The sequence below is a fragment of the Taudactylus pleione genome, unplaced genomic scaffold (genome assembly GCF_031769625.1).
Source record: "Taudactylus pleione unplaced genomic scaffold, aTauple2 ptg000046l, whole genome shotgun sequence".
Taxonomy (NCBI): Eukaryota; Metazoa; Chordata; class Amphibia; order Anura; family Myobatrachidae; genus Taudactylus; species Taudactylus pleione.
This window is the reverse complement of record NW_028284448.1, coordinates 11,498,382-11,518,689: the sequence shown is the minus strand read 5'-3', so window position 1 is coordinate 11,518,689 and position 20,308 is coordinate 11,498,382. Positions and strand designations below refer to the sequence as shown.

At 45.5% G+C, this 20,308-nt stretch overlaps 1 protein-coding gene across 3 annotated transcripts in view; it reads left to right on the top strand.

Moving 5' to 3' along the window:
• The window catches only part of CDK19 (cyclin dependent kinase 19), a 258,639-nt gene that overhangs the window by 212,785 nt on the left and 25,546 nt on the right, over positions 1-20,308 (top strand). For all 3 annotated transcript variants that reach the window (XM_088460484.1, XM_088460482.1, XM_088460483.1), the window contains exon 10: positions 15,234-15,331. In XM_088460484.1, the coding sequence (XP_088316610.1) occupies positions 15,234-15,331 (98 nt within the window). The remainder of the gene's footprint in view (positions 1-15,233; positions 15,332-20,308) is intronic.

The following is a 20,308-nucleotide window of genomic DNA, read 5'->3' as shown; positions in this document are numbered from 1 at the left end:
CAAGGAGGAACTCGCAGTCGGGCGGCTCTTGTAGAGGTCTCTCAGATCCTGGTTTGGGCGGAGCGCAATCTTCCGGCCATATCAGCGGTCTTCATTCCGGGAGTGCTCAATTGGGAGGCGGACTTTCTAAGTCGCCAGGACGTTCATCCGGGGGAATGGTCCCTGCACCCGGACGTTTTTCAACTACTGGTGGACAGGTGGGGTCTTCCAGAAATCGACCTCATGGCGTCCCGGTACAACAACAAGTTGCCGGTGTACGGGTCTCGCACAAGAGACGAAGGGGCGTCTCTGGTGGATGCTCTGTCCGTCCGGTGGACGTTCCGGTTCGCATACCTGTTCCCTCCGGTCTCCCTTCTTCCACGGGTAATCCGGAAATTCAAACAGGAAGGAGGGACGCTCCTGTTGATAGCTCCCGCGTGGCCCAGACGGCACTGGTTCTCAGACCTTCAGGGTCTGTCCGTGGACAGTCCTCTGCGGTTGCCGCTACGACCGGACCTTCTGTCTCAGGGTCCTTGCCTTCACTCAGACGTGTTTCTGAGTTAGGGGCTCTTTCTTGTAGACCCCCTTTCTTGGTTTTTTATGGGAACAGGGCAGTACTCCGCACTCGGCCCGAGTTTCTTCCCAAAGTTGTTTCCCAGTTTCATGTTAACGAGGAAATAGTTGTTCCGGCCTTTAACTCACCGGGTCTTTCCGTGGGTGAGGCCTCTTTGGATGTTGTGCGGGCCTTAAGGACTTATGTTGACCGCACTTCTTCGTTTAGGAAGTCGGACGCTTTGTTTGTCCTCTATGGCTTCCGTAAAAAGGGTTGGCCTGCTTCAAAGCAAACTTTGGCAGCCTGGATCTGTATGGCTATTTCTGAAGCTTATCTTCATGAAGGCCTACCGGTCCCTCCTTCTCTGAAGGCTCATTCCACTAGGTCTGTGGGTCCTTCGTGGGCAGCTCGACGTGGTGCCTCGGCAGTTCAGATCTGCAAGGCTGCTACGTGGTCTTCTGTCCATACCTTCGTGAGGTACTACAGGTTTGACACCTTCGCCTCTCAGGATGCTTCCTTCGGGCGGAGGATTCTCCTTTCTGCACAGGAGCGTCCCCACCCTTAAAGGATACTGCTTTGGGACATCCCCAAGGTATCCTGTGGATACCCTATGGACCCTGAAGTAGAAAATATGAGATATGGTAAGAACTTACCCTTGTTATCTCTATTTCTACGAAGTCCATAGGGTTCCACAGGACTCCCGCCCTGTCGCACCTGTGCTGCAGATGGGCTTTGCTCTGGTCACCGGTTTTCCGTCTCCCTCTGGTGAGAATGTGATTCTTGTATGTGTCCAGATCTTTGTTCTCTCTCTTCCTTCTCCTCCTCCGGCCTATGGCTTGGTAACTAACTGAGGTGCCTTGGCCCGGGGGCGGGGTATAGGAGGGGGACCTAGTGCATCCTGGGAGGCTGAAAGCTTAACTCTTTGGTGCCCTGCGACTGACGTCACACCTATACCCCAAGGTATCCTGTGGAACCCTATGGACTTCGTAGAAATAGAGATAACAAGGGTAAGTTCTTACCATATCTCATATTTTTCCACAATATACACCGTTAGTCTAATGTCTCAATACACTGCCCTATGCATGGTTTAACAGCTTTTTGCCTGAACTCTATGCAAAGTATATAATAACTAGAGATGAGTGGGTTCGGATCTCAGAGAGCCAAACCCACCCGAATTTTGGGGATCTGGGGCGATCCGAGCACAGCTTGGATCTCCCTGCCTGCCTCGGATCCCTGACCCGAGGCAAAACCTCGCGACCCCTCTGTCGAGTCGCAAGGTTTTGTTTTGAATGGGCTTAAAGCTGATTGGCTAAGAGAGCCGTCTGTCTGCCTGACACCGCCGGCATTCCCCGCAGCCGACACCGCCAGCACCCCCACTGGTAGCATCCCCCGTTGCCGACACTCCTGCACTTCTGCCCAACGTACTGAGGACAACGACAGCAACCCCCACACTGCCGACACTCCCACACTGAGGACGCCACCAGCACCCCTGTACTGCCAACACAGTCAGCAAACCCACGCTGAGGACACCGCTGGCACCCCAACTCTGCCGACCCTGCCGGGACCCTGCATTGAGAACATCCCTGCACTGCCGACACAGTCAACAAACCTGCAATGAGGACACCGCTGGCACCCCGCACTGCCGACACAGCCAGCAAACCTGCACTAAAGACACCGCTGGCACCCCCTCACTGCCGACATCACCGGTACCCTTCACTGAGGACACTGCCAGCACCGCAGCACTGCCATTCCATGTACTGAGGACACCGTCAGCAACCACGCTCTGCCGGCACTGCTGTCACAGTAAATGCACTATTGGTGTATCCAACCCAAACTGTGTAACACACTGTATCCATGTTGGAAATTAGAAACTGAACTGCTACATGGTAGTGCCGCCCACTGTGTCACTTAGCTTAGTCAGCCAGCTAGTTGGATGCAACCGTTTGGCCTGATGTGAGGTGGTCAAAATTGATTGGAAATTACTGGAAATACATGTTATTGAGGTTAATTATACTGTAGGAGCAAAAATAGGCCCATTTTATGTGATTTTAGCTGTTTTTATGATTTTTTAAGAAAAAATCCAGATCCAAAACCAAAACACGAAAACAAAACACGGAGGTGAGGTTTTGGCAAAACCAATTCAGATCCAAAACCAGGGTAGATCCAGATCCAAAACCAATATCAAAACATGAGGGTCGGTGCACATCTCTAATAATAACAGGCCAATACCCACAGGAGTCACATGCTTACTATGCACTACCATGTACCTAACATAACAGCTCTTCTACACACCGCCGTCCCATTCATACTGTATGTCCTGTAGATAGCACTATAATGTGCAACATAAGAACAGGCTCTGTTCATACCTTAGCTCAACTGTCTCGGTGGCTAGTGCTTTCTTTATGTTAGCAGACATGAGAAAGTCCTGCTTGTGTGGAGAGTCTGTATAGAGGAAGCCTTACAATTATGTGCATTACAATCTTCTTCACAGGAGAAAAGTTTCTTCAATTATTCTATTTTCAGTTTACAACTTTCTCTAATGAGGAAGTATGCAAATACTTCTGTTATGTACACTAATTGCAAAAGCATAATGTCTTATATATGTTTGTAGCTTTAAACTCTAAATTTGTTGTCCATGTCACGTGATGTGTCTTAAAATGTTTTCTCCTAGAATTAGTAAGTCCCAAATAAGACTCCAAAGTATCAACAATCTAGCTTTGTTCAGGGAATTCTGTTCTTTCTACCAATAGCTAAGAATATGGGTTCACTGCGTTCAGCAGAAGTGGCGTGCTGTGGCATTTGTCAGTTCTTATGGGTTTACTTGTGTAATATTTACTGAGGGTTATTTTGTTTTGTCTTTTTGGATAACATGCAATAATATGTGTAACACCAGTGAATCTCTATCTGTCTAATTCTACATTTTCTCCTTTACTTCATCATTCCTTTACTTCATCAACAGTCTCTGGGCCTGATTCAGACCCGGTCGCAAGCACTGAGCGCTCGCAACTGGGTCGGTGGTAGCCCAGAGCGCATGCACACGATGGAGCCGGCTCCGTCGTGCGCATGCGCAAGACCCGGATAGCGACTGGCAATCCGTCGCTCCGGGTCTCGTACCAAAGGGGGCGTGCTGTCAATGTTGAGAGACAGCACGCCCCCTTTGGTGGGCAGGCCGGGGGAGTGGCTGCCAAAATGGAGGCGTTCCCATGTGAACGCCTCCGTTTGGGGCCGGCCCCACTGTGGGAGAGATTTCGGCTCTGTTAGAGCCGAAATTTCTCTGGGGCTTGCGGCCACGAGACCCTACCACAAGGGTCTCGTCGCAAGCCCGATGGTCGCGATGGTCTTGACCATCGCGACCATCTTCCTGGCCGTTCGCTATAGCTGTGGGTGGTCACCCACAGCTATGCGAGCGGCCAGGAGGCCGCTCCATAAAAAAAAAGACCGGCCCTGATTCAGAGCGAGGGCTCCGTCAGAGCGACCGGCTCTGAATCAGGTCCTCTGTCTCTGTTTGTTTTCTATCCGCATCTCTTTCTCTTGTTTCTTGTTATCCTTCCTATGTCGGTGACTAATGAGCTGAGAGACTTCACCAAGCTGCTTCCTAACCCTATAACTACAGTTGTGCCGGTGTCATAAGCCACACTGAGCAGTTCCTATGCTGTTCTTCTGCTCACATAGGCTCATTCAGGCTTCATGAGAACAAGGATTTTTTTTATTGGTTGAAACTGAAAACCTCAGTCACTGGTCTTATCGTGTCTCTTTCTTTTTCTTGTCTTTGTTTGCCAAATTCATAATAGAATTCCAACATTTTTGTTAATCTTTGGGCATGTCCATTACAGATGGAGTAACAAACCATTACCTCCATTACATTGCCAGCATAGTGACAAACACGCTGCAAATAGCTTTGACAGTTTCTGATCATTTAGAAATAATAGATGACACATTGCTAACACCAACAGAACAATAGAAATATTTAATGTCTAATCCTGTTTGGAACTGAGCGAAGCTAAGAAAGGATATTTAAGAAATATTATGCAACAGTTAATTTGAATATGCGCTTTACCATATCCATTACCTTTAGTATTTGGCTTGTCACTGGAGCTTATGGGGTCTCTATGATTGGCCTGACCCAGACAGCAGCATCCCTCATATTTTGACCACGGAAATAATTGTCCGAAGAAACCCAGTGCTTCTGTTTATGATTCTGACAACTGAGGCTACTTTATAGTATTTACTGGTTGACCCTGTCTCCTCCTTCAGTTTTGAGAAGTTTGGTATTGGGAACTGTGGGCCTCATTCAGAGGTGGACGCATCTGCGACTTGTCGCAGCTCCTACTGCTGGTAATGCTGTGGCCGATGGGTGTTCTATTGAGAGCCCCATAGGCCTCAACCCAATACTGCTGATGTGCACTCACAGACACACCAGCGATCAGACATCCGCTGCTTCATCGGGCATTAGATCAGCCCTATGGTTGCTCAGAATATCCAATCGTACATGGCTGCCGATGCCAGTGGAACTGTGTCTTTCGACACAGTCCTTGACACTGAAACGCCTGCCACCAATAGCCACCCCCCAGTCACTGCCCAGCAAAACCCTTCAAAATTGCATGGATCTCCATACAATTCAGATATGTGTCCCCCGGAGGTAACCATCGGGACGCCTGCACAGTGCAACTCGGACGCATGCGCAGAATGAAAACATCTGGCGTAAATTAAAGTTAAAGAATGGTATTAACTTCCTAGAAAGAAAAACTCTGAAGCCTTAACAGGACCTTTTCTAGAAACACAAGTATGTTGGCGGAAAAATATTCAAATGTATATTGCAAAGACCGCTTTCATTTGTGACTGTTTGACACATGGGTTGAGATGTCTTTTGATATACGTATTATCCATATTATCACTGTAAGATACACGAAAGTGCCAAAAGTCATGGGATAGCAGTATGTAAAGTTAGGTGGCATCACCATACTGTGACATCTTGGAAATGCCCAGACATGCATCAGTTGTAATTTGGCAAGGCAACATGAATTATCTAAGTTCGAACAGGGCATAATAGTGGGTGCCCACCGGATGGGAAGTTGTGCAGACACTCAACATTCCTCGATCTACGGTGTACCGGGAATACATCAAAGAAGGCATTACCACCCACCGTGGACAGCGCAGTGGTCGACCATGGATGCTTAATGATCGTGACTAGCGATTTCTGGCCGGCATTGTCTGTGGTAACATACAAGCGACACAGGGGCGTATTCAATTGCATGCCGGAGTTCGCTAGTTTTGCCTCTGGAAAAGTATCGCGCTCGTCCACGCTTTTCGTCCTATTCAATTGCAAAGGACGCTAGAACTCACCGGCGAAACTAAAATCGGCGAAAAGTCCTTTCAGAAATGGGGAAATCATCCTGACACCCCCCAAAAGATGCACTGACATGGGGGATCACTATAGATATCCCCGAATAGCCCTGCTGAAGGTATTTGGGGTGCTTAAATGCTCTCAATTGGTGCTATTTAGCGTCTTTGCACAAGTGGTGAAGAATAGCAGTTAGCAGGTTTTTGTGGCTAAATTAAGTTATCCCAGCAAATTTGGGGTACATGAAAATGGGTGCAAGCATGGTTAAAAATCACTAAAGTGTGTTTTTAAAAAAGCATCTTCACCAAACACCTGCATTAAAAAAAAACTGCTTGGGCATACTTGGGGGACCCCCCTGGAGTCTATGTCGCTAGTTTTTAAGTTTGTCCCCCAACTTTGGTATTTTTCACAGCCAAAACGAAAGTACTTTTTTGGAGTCTTCTAAAGTATTTTCCCCACGTTTTTTGACGCAGATTATCTTTGGGGGACTGTACCAAGGCTGCAGGGGTGTTCCCGCGACTTTGCACCCCAAACCCCAAATTCTGCACTCTTTTCCGCCTCATTTCTGAGTTGAATCTTTCCCGCTGGTTACAAGGAAAGACTTTTCGCAGAATACGGCCCACAGTCTCAAATCACATCCACATTCAATGCAGGAGGTACCAGACGCATATCCAGCAGGTTAGTGCAGCGTTCTTTAGCTTCCATGGAATATGGGAGCAGAAGACCCACCAGAGTGCCCCTGTTAACACTATGACAACAGACACAGCACCTCACCTGGGCTTGTGATGTCGCTAATTGGACCCTGGAGGACTGGCAACATGTGGTGTGGTCCGATGAGTCACAGTTCCAATTATTTTGGGCTGATGGTAGGGTTCGGGTGTGGCGCAGACCCCATGAGACCATGGACCCCAGTGGTCAACAAAGCATTGTGCAGGCTTGTGGTGGTTCCATAATGGTGTGGGGTGTGTCTTGAATTTTTTAACCAGATCATAACATGCGACCTCCTGATCCGACCATTGCAGGAGTGTTTGAAGCCGTTACACACACCTATGCAATTATTGGGCCGATCAGCCGATATCTGATAATTGGCCTGATAATTGCATAGATGTGTACCCAGCTTTACTGAGAAACTGTAATTGGCATTTCTTGATGAAAAGTTGTTGCTTATTTTGATGTTACATAGTAGCTTAAAACCTTTATTTCAGTGAGACCACAACATAGCAGAAATTATGGCAAATGAGAAAATTATTTATCGAGAGGTTAGAATGACTAGATTTTATAGGTATTTAGTTCGTGTTAATTGTATTTTATTTGAAACAAACACTTTAGTCATCCTTATAGTTTACACCTACTATTATTGAGGCTATACTGTTTGATCTAAAGCAGATTATGACAAGCATCTATCTGTCTTCATTATGTATTACTTGCATTAAGAAGGTAATAGTATATTTGCTGAGAACTGCTTTGCACTTTGATTTCAGAAGATTGCTGTGTCAGCGCCATTAAGTCTCTGCATGGTTTATCGTGTCATATATAAAATGTGCTTGCATACACATTCCAAAACCAAGCTTACAAATATTTGCTAACCGCCATCCATTTCCCATGCATTTCCAAGAAATCGTGCAGTTTTCCAATAGGTTACCATATGCAGTGTATGTGTGTGTATGTATGTATGTATATATATATATATATATATATATATATATATATATATAAAAAATATGGAAAAAGTGTATAAGGTCTTAGCGGCTGGCGTACATATGTAGTGAAAATATGCCACAATGTGAATTATAAGTGCAAAATAGTACTGTGCAAAAACGTATAGAGCGTGGTAAACTTAAAAAATTTTAACATTTTTATTCACTATGATAAAAATCATGTAACATAAAAGACATGAAATAGAGTAATGAGCCTCCACGTGCTCAATGGGCTCTGGTAATGCCTTTAAATCAGTTCAGCCCCCTGTGCAAATATTGCGTACAGTAAAGTGCAAAGGTGCTATAAATACTGCAAATGTCCTTTATGTATAATACAAATTAAAAGTTAAAGATGATACAATGCAATTGATATTAGCACAGGAAAATAAGTAGGGGGGGGGGTGGAAGGGGAAAGGGGAGTAAAATTAATTCTTAAAAATTAGCAAAACCATAATCCGGATGTGTTAGTCTCCGTGTATAGGCAGGGCCGGACTGGCCATTGGGCACTTCTGGCAAGTGTCAGAAGGGCCGATGGCCAAATGGGCCGCTTTGGCTGAGCACAGGCTTACCTGGCAGTACACCCTCTCGGGCGGCGCCTTGCTCAGTAAACAGATTGCACGAATTCACGGCCGCGTCATTGTGTAATGACGTCATGACACGGCCGCGCTTTCCTGAAATCTGCTTGCTGAGCAAGTTGAGGTCCGGGAGAGTGTACTGCCGCGACCAAGCCCTGTGGCAATGCGGTCAGAGGGAAGGAATCTGGGGCGGGGCAGTGCTATGCAGACTGTGTGCTGCCCGGGAAGCGGAGCCGCACGAGGAGTACATGCCATTCAGAGGAGCCGCACTTCTGGGTTCCGGGCATCAGCTACAGTACAGCAGGACGCTGTTTCTCAGGGGACTGCATATGGTGACTAGGTAAAACCTCTGCACACCAAAACTACATCAGGTATCTCCGCCATTAATTTCCTTCTGTCTCTCTCTCATCTCACCTTATTCCTCCTCTTACTCTCTCTTCTATCTTCCCTGATTTCTTCTCTCTTTTTTTTCTGTTTCCCCCTATTCCCTCCTCATCTCCCCCTATTCCTAAACTCTGCTGCCTGCCCTTATTCATCCTGTCTCCATTCTCCCCCTATTCCTACCCTCTATCTCCCATTTCCCCCTATTCCTCCTCTCTCTCCCAGCTTCCCCTCTTTCTCCTATGGGGCTCTATTTACTACAATCCGCACATTGAATGCAGATTGCAGTGTGATATTATCGACTGAATTCGCATTGCGAATTCAGGCAATATCACAGGGATTTACTACAAATCCCTTGCAGGGACAGAGCTTGCGATAAAGCTCTGTCCCTGCGAATCCCATCCGCACACCAGTCACGGTATTTTTGCAAAAAATACCGTGACAAAGTGCCCGCGAATGCGCCGACTGGCCGCCGCTCCTACCCCCCCTGGCGCTAAGCCCCGCCCCCCGCAATCAGGTGGGATGCGAGAAGAAATCCTTAGTCGGGCTTAGTAGCGCGATGGATTGAATAGCTCCGGGAGCTCATTTCCAGCGCTATTGAATTTGCGTTAAATTGAATCGAGCCCAATGTCTCTACCTTCTCCCCCTATTCCTTCTCTCTCTTTCCCAGGTTCCCCTCTTTCTCCTATGTATGCCCCTCCCGTATACCTCTCCCGTCTCCCTCTCCATCTCTCCCGTCTATCTCCCCCTCTCCTGTCTGTCTTCCTCTCCCCCTCCCGTCTGTCTCCCTTTCCCCCTCTCCCACTCCGCCTCTCCCCCCTCCCGTCTCCCTCTCTCCAGTCTCTGTCTTCCTCTCCCATCTCCCTCTCCCCCCTTTCCCGTCTTCCTCTCCCGTCTCCCTCTCTCCCATCTCCCCCTCCCATCTCTGTCTCCCCCTCTCCCATCTATCTCCCTCTCCCGTCTCTGTCTCCCTTTCCATCTCTCCCGTCTCCCCCTCTCCCGTCCCCCCCCTTCCATCTGTCCCATCTCCCCCTCTCTTATGTCTCTCCCGTCTCCCCCTATTCCTCTTCTCTCCCAGCTTCCCCTCTTTCTCCTATGTCTCTCCTGTCTCCCCCTATTCCTCTTCTCTCTCCCATCTCCCCCTATTCCTCTTCTTTCTCCCAGCTTCCCCTCTTTCTTCTATGTCTCTCCCGTCTCCCCCTATTCCTCTTCTCTTTCCCAGCTTCCCCTCTTTCTCCTATGTCTCTCCTGTCTCCCCCTATTTCTACACTCTCTCTCCCACCTTCCCCTCTTTCTCCTATGTCTCTCCTGTCTCCCCCTATTCCTCCTCTCTCTCGTCTTTCCCTATTCCTTCCTACTCTCTCCCAGCTCCCGTCTCCCCCTATTCCTCTTCTCTTTCCCAGCTTCCCCTCTTTCTCCTATGTCTCTCCTGTCTCCCCCTATTTCTACCCTCTCTCTCCCACCTTACCCTCTTTCTCCTATGTCTCTCCTGTCTCCCCCTATTCCTCCTCTCTCTTGTCTTTCCCTATTCCTTCCTACTCTCTCCCAGCTCCCTTCTCCTATGTCTTTCCTGGCCTCCTGAATTTCTTCTCTCTCTCCTGGCTTCCCCTATTCCTTCTCTCACCCTATTTCTCCTATGTCTCTCTAGCTTCCCCAGCTTTTCCTCCCTTTCTCTCAGCTCAACCTGTTCCTTCACTCTCTCCTGCCTCTCCCTATTTCTTCTCTCCCCATATTTCTCCTATGTCTCTCCTGGCTCCCCATATTCTCTCTCTACCCCAGTTCCTCCTATTCCTCCTCTCTCTTTCCTAGCTCTCCCTAATTCCCCTTTGTTGAGTCCCCTATGATCTTCTCTCTCCCCAGGTGCCCAAATTCCTTCTCTGTTTTTCTCCTGGCTCCCCCTTTTCCTCCTCTCTTTTTCCTGTCTCTCTATTCCTTTTAGTATGTTGCTATTTCAAACCTGCAGATCCATGTAGTAGTAATATTAATTGTATTCAATATATTGTTTATTATATTTATATTTTATAATATTTGTTATGTGCAAATATTCATATTTGTGTATGTGAATAAGGGACACCATTGTGTGACATAACGTGACTATGGGGCACTACTGTGTGACGTAATGTGAATAAGAAACACTACTGTGTGTCGTAACATGAAAAGGGACACTACTATCTGACAAAAGGTGAAAAAGGCCACTACTGTGTGATGTAACATGAATAAGGGACACTACTGTGCAGTGTAGTGTGATGAAGGGACATTACCATGTGGTGTAGTGTGACTAAGGGACACTACTGTGTGACGCAACGTGACTATGGGGCACTACCGTGTGACGTAATGTGAAAAAGGGACACTACTGTGTGACGTAACATGAAAAATTAGGTGGCTACGCCCCTTCCCAGGAAAACTGCCCCTGAATTTTTTTGCGCGTGCCTTCGCCACGCGCTCTCCCTACTTCCCCTATAGATGGTGGCACAAACGCTCTTTTGTTAAAATGTGTAGTTAAGGCTCTGCTTTGGTGTGCACAGAGGTGTCCTCTGCATTCAACACCCCTGCCCTAAAAAAGTTCTACAGTGAACACTATCTAATCTTCTATAACTGCTAAACTTACAAATTTACAAAGAAAAATGGTAGTTGCTCAGATCAGCTTAATTGCATAACACAGGTGCTTGTAAAGGGCGGGGTTTACTCTGAACACAGAAAAAAAGAGAGATTTGCCCTCCAGCACACTGCAGCAAAAACAATACTTAAATCCTACATAATAAGAGATTTAGAGGTATTGGTTACACATATTTGCAAATATATGAATAAGCGCCAGGCCAATCGTCAAGGCTCCTCTATACTGGCGTCCCTAATATTAAGGGGCTCACGTCCGAGAAGCAAGGCGCCCCAAAAAAATTCCAACCAGGGGCCATCCCCAGGGCATCACACGAAAAAGGGAAAAAGGTGATAGTGAAGTATGTAGAAAAGATGTGTAAAGATAAATCAATAAGTGTTAATGAAATGATAAATAAAATGACATATATAATGTACAAACAAATAGAGAAGTGATAAAAGTATTCTATGTGAATTAAGTGGTGATGCCATGAGAAAGGCCCAGTCAGAACCCCCTCGGGGGCCCCACTCCCAAACACTCACCCCAAAATAATTATTGCTACATAATGGTAGCACCCACTCTGGGTCATATAATTACAATTGATGTACTGCATGATAACAGTACATATGTAAGCTGAGAGCTAACTTACCTTGGAGGTACCCCAAAAAACCTCCACATGGCACTATAAGCATCAGCACCTCCTCCTAATGCTGACTGCCTTTTATTTTGTATTGTCTATGTATATACATAAGGGACATTTGCAATATTTATAGCACCTTTGTACTTTACTGTACGCAATATTTGCACAGGGGACCAAACTGATTTAAGGGCATTACCAGAGCCCATTGAGCAGGTGGAGGCTCATTACTCTATTTCATGTCTTTTATGTTATATGTTTTTATCATAGTGAATAAAGGGCCTAATTCAGACTCGCTCGCGAGCGCTGAGCGCTCGCAAGCGGGTCGATGGTGCCCTAGTGCGCATGTGCACGACGGAAGGAGCTCCATCGTGCGCATGCACGAGACCCGCATAGCTACAGCCAAGCTGTCGCTATGGGTCTCGCACCAAAGGGGGCGTGCTGTCGATGGTGAGGACAGCACGCCCCCTTTGGTGGGCGTAACGGGGGCGTTGCTGCCCAGACGGAGGCGTTCCCATGGGAACGCCTACCGTCTGGGGCCAGCCCCACTGACATCACTAGTGATGTCAATGGGGGAGTGCTTTTGGCTCTGATAGACCTACCGCACGGTCCCGTCGCAAGCCCGATGGTCTTGACCATCGCGACCATCTTTTTGGCCGCTCGCATAAGCTGTGGGTGGTCACCCACAGCTATGCGAGCGCTCCAATTTTAGGTAGGAGGGCCCTAATTCAGAGCGAGCGCTCTGGTCAGAGCGTCCGGCTCTGAATCAGGCCCAAAATTTGTTAAATTTTTAAAAAAAGGGAAGCTGCCTTTTGCCTAATTGAACTACTAAAGATAAGCACCTTATGAATTACTGAATTTTTTGGAATCCTTTTTAGAGAAACATTTTGAAAAAAAGTTTTCTACTTATCATGTCTTTTATGATATGTTTTTTATCATAGTGAATAAAAATTGAATTTTTTTTTAAGTTTACCACGCTCTATACGTTTTTGCACAGTACTATTTTGCACTTATTATTCACATTGTGGCATATTTTCACTACATATGTACGCCAGTTGCTAAGACCCTATACACCTTTCCCATGCTACTAAATTTGCCTACCCAATGCTTCATCACATTTGGACCAGCTGACACCCTTTAGACATAGGGAGTACATACTATTATTATTATTTTTTCACGATTTGATTTGTAGTCTATATTTGATTCCATCTAAGTTGGCGCCATTACCCTACACATTACTATATATATATATATATATATATATTATATATACACACAGGTGGCCAAAATTGCGGACACATTTTGAAATTTGAAAGTTTTTCAACTTCGAATGCTTATAAAAACTGTTTCACTTCACGCAGTGCAATGATTCATATATCAAATGAAAGGAAATTTGATGCTGAATTCAACACAATAAACAAAGGTCAAATATTTGCATTACAAGGGAAGTTATGCTACTTTCAGTCAGACAAAGAAGCACAGATGCGTGAGATTCAAGAAGCAGATTGTAGTAACAGCTACTACCAGCCAATTGGAATAGTCGTTCTGGGGACCAATCAGCTGTTGTTTATTAGCAGGTGCAAGGTCATGTTTAAAATTGGGGAAAGGTCAGTTTGGCTGTTTCATTTTGCAAAATAAAGTTAGTTACTGAAGTGCAATTATGGTTGGATGTTTGTGTGTATTGTTCAGTGCTATTGACGGTGTAAAAAATAAATACAACAATGTTGTCCAGGCAAAGTGGTGACTGGTCACTCAGGAAGAGATCCGGGATTGTGGTGTTACGTGTAAATGGTCTATCGTATGCAGCAATTGCGAGAGAAGTTGGTGGGAATGTGACAACATCAGGAGTACGAAAGTTTTGTTTACGCTATCAGGAAACACAATCTATACAAAACAAAGAAGGAAAAGGCCGGAAAAAATGCACAGCAGCTGTTGATGATAGGAGAATAAAACGAATTTGTGTCAGGGACAGATGGATGTTATCTGCGGCCATTAGCAGTGAACTGAGTTCAACTGGTGTTTTCATAAGTGCAAGAACGGTATGGAGAAGACTAACGGAGGTTGGCCTAAAAGATAGGATTCCCCGAACAAAACCATTGCTGAATAAAAAGCAGCTGCAGAAACGAATACAGTGTGCAAAAGAACCCATTGCATGGACAGAAGGTCAGTGGAAACAAGTGATATGGAGTGACGAAACTAAGATATCGATATTTGGTAGTGATGGGAGAAAATATGTGAGACATCGCATCGGGGAAGAGGTACATCCAGATTGCATTCAAGCAACAACAAAGAATCTTGCAAGTGTTATTATCTGTATGACAGCAGATGCTGTAGGCTGCCTTTATGTCAACGATGGCACACTGAACAGCAGAAAGTACATTGACACCATCCTACAACCAAAACTTCTACAACCAAAAGGGATCTTTTACCAGAACATCCTACAACCAAAAGGGATATTTTTCCAGATAATGCCCCAATTTTTTCCCAGCAGGATTTAGCTCCCTGCCACACTGTATATATATGCAAACAGTGGTTTCACGGAGAATGACATACAGGTGCTGGGATGGCCAGGAAACAGCCCAGACCTGACCCCATAGAACATTTGTGGTTCCGTTTGAAAAAACTGGTACATCTGAGGCGTCCATCCAATAAAAGACAATTAATTGAGGCTATAATTTTCTCAGGGCACCACATAATAAAGAAGGAAGAGCTCCAAACATTGGTTGGCTCAATGCCACGTCTCTGTGCTGCTGTCTTGAAAAATAAAGGTTACCCAACGAAATACTAATAAGACAGTAACATCATAAGTACACAGGGATTTTCACCCGAGGTGTTGTTTTCACTGCATAACTTCCCTTGCAATGCAAATATTTGACCTCTGTTAATTGTGTTGAATTCAGCATAAAATTTCCTTTCATTTGATATATAAATCATTGCACTGCATAAAGTGTAACAGTTATCTATAAGCATTCGAAGTTGAAAAACATTCAAATTTCAAAAAGTGTCCGCAAAATTTTGGCCACCACTGTGTGTGTGTGTGTGTGTGTGTATATATATATATATATATATATATATATATATACACGTTCTGTAATATGTTATGCAGAAAGCTCTCAAGGTATCCATAGTCACATAATAAGACATGTTTTGCTCAATTAAACATAAAATGCTGTAAAGAATATTAGCATTAGATTAGCATAATTTTAGGATCAGTCCCCTGATTTTTGAAAGTTATTTAAGTAAGGGTCTCTTCTGGCATTTTATAACATGAGACTTTAAAAAAAAATAGATAACTGATGAATACAGTTTAGCTACTCTGTCATATAAACCTATGTGTTGGCAGAAATCTAGACAAACTTGTGGCTAAATGCTGCTTTTGTACTGTTTTGTGCTTGTTAAATCAATTCCTGTGTTTTTTAATGGGTGTTAATTTTTTCTTTATTTTAAAGTGTTTTCTTTGATCTTGATTTTATGCAGCTTCAAAAACTTCTTACTATGGACCCCACAAAAAGGATAACCTCAGAACAAGCTTTACAGGATCTCTATTTCCAAGAGGATCCTCTGCCGACATCTGAGTATGTATTCTTTGTTCAGCTACGTCAGTATTTCTTGATTTATTTTAAAAGAAAAAAACATTTTCCTCTTTCATCATATTGGGGGTATAGAGGCTGGTCCAGGAGTGAGCACTTCATTTGGATCTGCACAAATTCAGAGACTACTCCCCTCCTATATTCCCTCCTTTCCAGGCATGCTACTAAAGGTTCTCTGAGTATTGGCTCCTCATCGCAGTGCTGCCTGGGCCAGCCTGAGTCATGTATTTCTTTATTTTATATTTGATTATGTTTTTACTGTTATTACAATCACTGCTGCTACTTTGCTGGTTCTTCTTATGTTCCTGTTCGGAGAAGGGAGGATTGTTACAAGGGAGGACTGAGGAGGTGCCTTGTCTGGCAATAACAACTGATGCTCTAATCGAGGGGGAAATCTGATCATTCCCACAGAGGATAGAGACCAGGAGATTGTAGACTACATCTGTCTTTCTGTCTTATCAGCTTTCTGTCATGACAGATATGGTGAGCAATGGAGTAGTTTCAGTGCAAAGTCTAATCGGGGGAATCTGTAACCCATTTTACTTGTTCCAACTATTTGGTGACAGTAGATCACACATTTCTACGGGAGATGCCAGAGCCAGCCTGGGTGAATATCGCTGACGCAATCTATTTCAGAGCTTACATGGCTTGCTGCTCACCCTAAGGAGGTAAATCCCCACCACCACCCATATTCCTGCGCTGATACCTCAGTGAAGAGGTTATAAGTCAATGATCTTCTTGGCACATGTCACTGGCACAAGTAGAGCCATCTTAAGTTCAAAATCTGTCAAAAATATATGCAATGCCTTTGTTTCTTATATATGCAAGGCCTGGTTTCTTCCTTTTTGGAAGATTATTGGTATCCTCTTCTGCTCAGAAGCTTTGTAAGTGCAAATTACTGCCCAGATTCAGTTCCCTGAGGTGTCTGAATTTTTCTCTCAGAAAGAAAATGAATTACTGGGGATTCAGTATTTGAAGCTACTATATGGTTTGAGGTGGATCTGCCCAGAAGACAGGGTGTTGAGGACAGTCCTAGTTGTGTGACAAGACCTTGCCTCTCTGTAGGATAGTATGGTTAGGGAATGTGAACTTATTTAAAGTAAATTTATGTGGCGACGGTAGCTGCTGTTAGACACATTTTGGATTTAGCATTGGTTAATAAAACTAGGGCAAAATGGTTGGTATATATTTCTAAGGGAAGTTGTTAATGATCAGAGAGGCATCCGAATACTTTGGATATGCTGCCCATGATGCAGGTCTGATTGAGTTCAGGATTTCAGCCCTAGTGATCACAGTGCAGAATACTCTCTGGCTTACAGCATTGGAAACAAACGAATAGAGTCTCTGACTTTTGAAGGCAATGAATGTTGGGCTCTGCAAAATCATTCCTTTTGTCTGGTAAAGCAATGGGATACAGGGCCTGATTCAGACCCGCTCGCAAGCGATGGTGGCCCAGTGCGCACGCGTGAGCCCCGGAGCGAGCGCATAAAGCACTCACTCCGTGGCTCACTACAAAAGGGGCGGCTGTCGATGTTGATCAACAGCTCCGCCCGTTTTGTAGGCGTAGCGGAGGGGGTGGCTTCACAAACGGAGACGTTCCCATGCGAACGCCTGCCGTTTGTGGGCGGCCCCACTGACATCACCAGTGATGTCAGTGGGAGAGCTTCCGGCTCTATTAGAGCCAGAAGCTCTCTGGGGCTTGCGGCCACGAAACCCTACCACAAGGGTCTAGTCACAAGCCCCGATGGTCGCGATGGTCTTGACCATCGCGACCATCATCCTGGCCGCTCGCAATAGCTGTGGGTGGTCACCCACAGCTATGCGAGCGGCCAGGAGACCGCACAAAAAAAACCAAAACGCCCAGATTCAGAGTGAACGCTCTTTCAGAGCGTCCGGCTCTGAATCAGGGCCACAGCTCTAAAGGAGACTTTTCTGCTACTTGGGAAGGCTAAAGGAAAGGGAAGCAGGAGTAGTTTACCAAGCAACTAGCCTCCAAACCTACAGGCAAGCAGCCAGCATGACAGTGTTTCTCCACAACCAGCAGTCCCTGTGGTGTGAGCTCATCTCCTGCTCCACTGGGATCAATGGTTTAAATTCAGTTCATATGCATGGGTGAGAGGAATTATGGCGCAAACCTACATCATAGACCTCCTCAGATCCCCACCAAGATGATTATTTTGCCACAGGACCTGTGGGAGACCAGGCAAAAGAATTGGTTCTCAGAGAGTCTATCTTGAGATTGTTTGGCCCATTCCAGAAAAACAGAGGTGGTTGAGTTTTTACTTAAAACTTTTATTGGTACAAAAACAAACATGACATTTTGGCCCACTTTGAACCTGAAATGCCAAACATCCAACTTTGGTTGGACATACAAATACTATATAAGATCTGTCATACATTTATAGCCTCCATGGGCATCAAAAATGCATACCTACATGTTCCAATCTGAGAAGGATAACAGTGGCTTTGCAGGTTTCCAATTAAAAAAAAAAACATTTTTAGTTTTGGTCTCTACCCTTCAGATTGCCAACAGCACCAAAACAGTGTTTATAAAAATCATGGCAATTATAGATGTTCTTCAACGATCCAGAAAAATGACAGTGATTCCCTACATGGGCAAACTACTTATCAAAGCGGGATCTTCGTCTTCGATTTTCCAAGTTTAACACAAAATTCAATCACACATCTCTGACGTAATCTCACAGACACGTCTTCCTCTTCCGCCATAACGAAACGTACAAAGATCTTTCGCTCGCTGTGACCAAACAAAGAAGACTATGTCAGTCCAACCGCAGGTTCAGCCACATCGATGTATGAGCTTCACAATAACCAGCATAGCGTTGTCATGTCTTCCTATGGGACAGAAAAACAGAGGCGTCTCATTACTTTTCAATCAGCCCTCGTAAGCACAGCCTCGGAGCAGCTGCAGAATGTAAAATGAAGTTCTCCAGTGGTGATTATGATTATATGCAAAGAGGTGTAAAAGCAAAAGTGTGAAAGTGTTCTTAAAGAACTCTACGGTTCAAGTAAAGCCTCCTATCAGGCTTGTGAGTCCCTCCAGTGTCTCCGGTCCATGTGTGCAGGAAAAGCAAATCCGTTGCTGGTAAGTATTCACAGGAGAAAGCTGGAGTATAAAGTGCTACTGATTCACTCCACTGTCAGACAAACTAATATTACAGGGGTTCTCTAACGTATTTCTGCAGTGATTGCTCTTTTCTCAATTTGAGAGGAATCACCCATCAGATGTCAGAACTAGGAGCAGTATTAAACGCTGTAATAAGGTCTCAGGCTTTTCTGCTGGGGATTCAATCATACTACGCCAAAGCTGTGATTCACATAAACCATTAGGTCTGCACCAAGAGCTGCCTGGCAGTAAAAGAGAATATCAAGATAGTGTGCTGCTTGCACAGAATGTTCCAGGAATATTAATAGTACTCATTCCAGGGTAGGAAAATTGGGAAGCAGACTTCCTATGCAGCATGTATTACATCCTGGGGAAAGGTCCCTTTACCCAGATGTTTTTCTAAATAAATTGGAAAAATTGGGTCAGCCATATGTTGAAATGATTGTATCTCAGTTAAACCATAATGGGGAACACTTCTGGTGAAGGACCAGGGATCCAAAAGAGTTTATGGTACATGTCATGCCGATTCCATCAAAATATCAACAAATCTAACTGTTCCCTCCAATAACGATGCTTCAGCAAGTTCTGAAAAATGTAAAGTCATCAATGGGCGGGGACAGGACGGAACAGTCAGCGGCGGAAGCGGCGAGACGAGCAGCGCTGCGGCCACTGCACCAGAATGCCTGCTGTAGGGATGGGCATCGGTAGCCCGGCATCGAATGATTGCCGGGCTTCCGACATCAAATCCAGCGATGCGTTGGCAACTAGCCATCGCATCTCAACCATTAAATAGTATAACCATCGCGATGGTTATACCCGCGGGATGAAAAGGGGATGAGCCTATGTGGAAGGGGGCAGAGCCTCGAGGCTTTCCCCAACCACGTTATTGTGGGGGCGTGCCCCCGGGCTTCCCCCTACATTGAGAATAGATGTTGTGCACAGTTTCTATTCTCCTGCTGCTCATCCGCTGCTGTGTATGTTATATCATTTGGGGTGGGGACACTGTGCTCCCACCCTTTATGTTTTTGTTTTTCCACTAATGTTTCAAATTTATTTATTTTCAAAACCGGAAATTATTATCCTTTCTCTTATATCTCGTATCTTGTTGTGTTTATTTAATAACCAGAGCTACTTGCATGGACTGGATGTAGAAGGGGAGGAGTACACATTTGATTGTGTATCTCTGTGGCAGCATTCTGAAGTCTTGTAGCTCCCATAGGGGGGTATTCATGAAAGCTGGTTACTTTATCTCTCACAATTTTATCTCTCTCCAAGCTTTTATGAATACACCTCTAAGGGTATATTTACTAAAGTTAGAGTTTTTAGAAGTGGAGATGTTGCTCATAGCAACCAATCAGTTTAGAGCTATTATCTACTAGAAGGTTCTAGAAAAATGTGAAGTAGAATCTGATTGGTTGCTATGGGCAGCATCTCTATTTAAAAAAAAAAAAACCACACTTTAGTAAATATACCCCTAAGACTTTGGGGGTCATTCAGAGTCGGTCGCAAGCGCTGAGCGCTCGCAACTGACTCGATGTTGCCCCACTGGGCATGCGCACGACGGAGCCGGCTCCGTAGTGCGCATGCGCGAGACCCAGCTAGCGACGGACGCTCCGTCGCTAGGGGTCTCGCAGCAGACGGGGCGAGCTGTCGATGGTGAGTGACAGCTCGCCACATTTGGGAGGCGGGCAGGGGGCATGCCTGGCCAAACGGAGGCGTTCCCACCGGAACGCTTGCCGTTTGGGGGCGGCCCCACTGACATCATTGCTGATGTCAGTGGGGAGCTTCCTGCTCGATCAGAGCAGGAAGCTCCCTGGGGCTTATGAGTGCCCAGACCC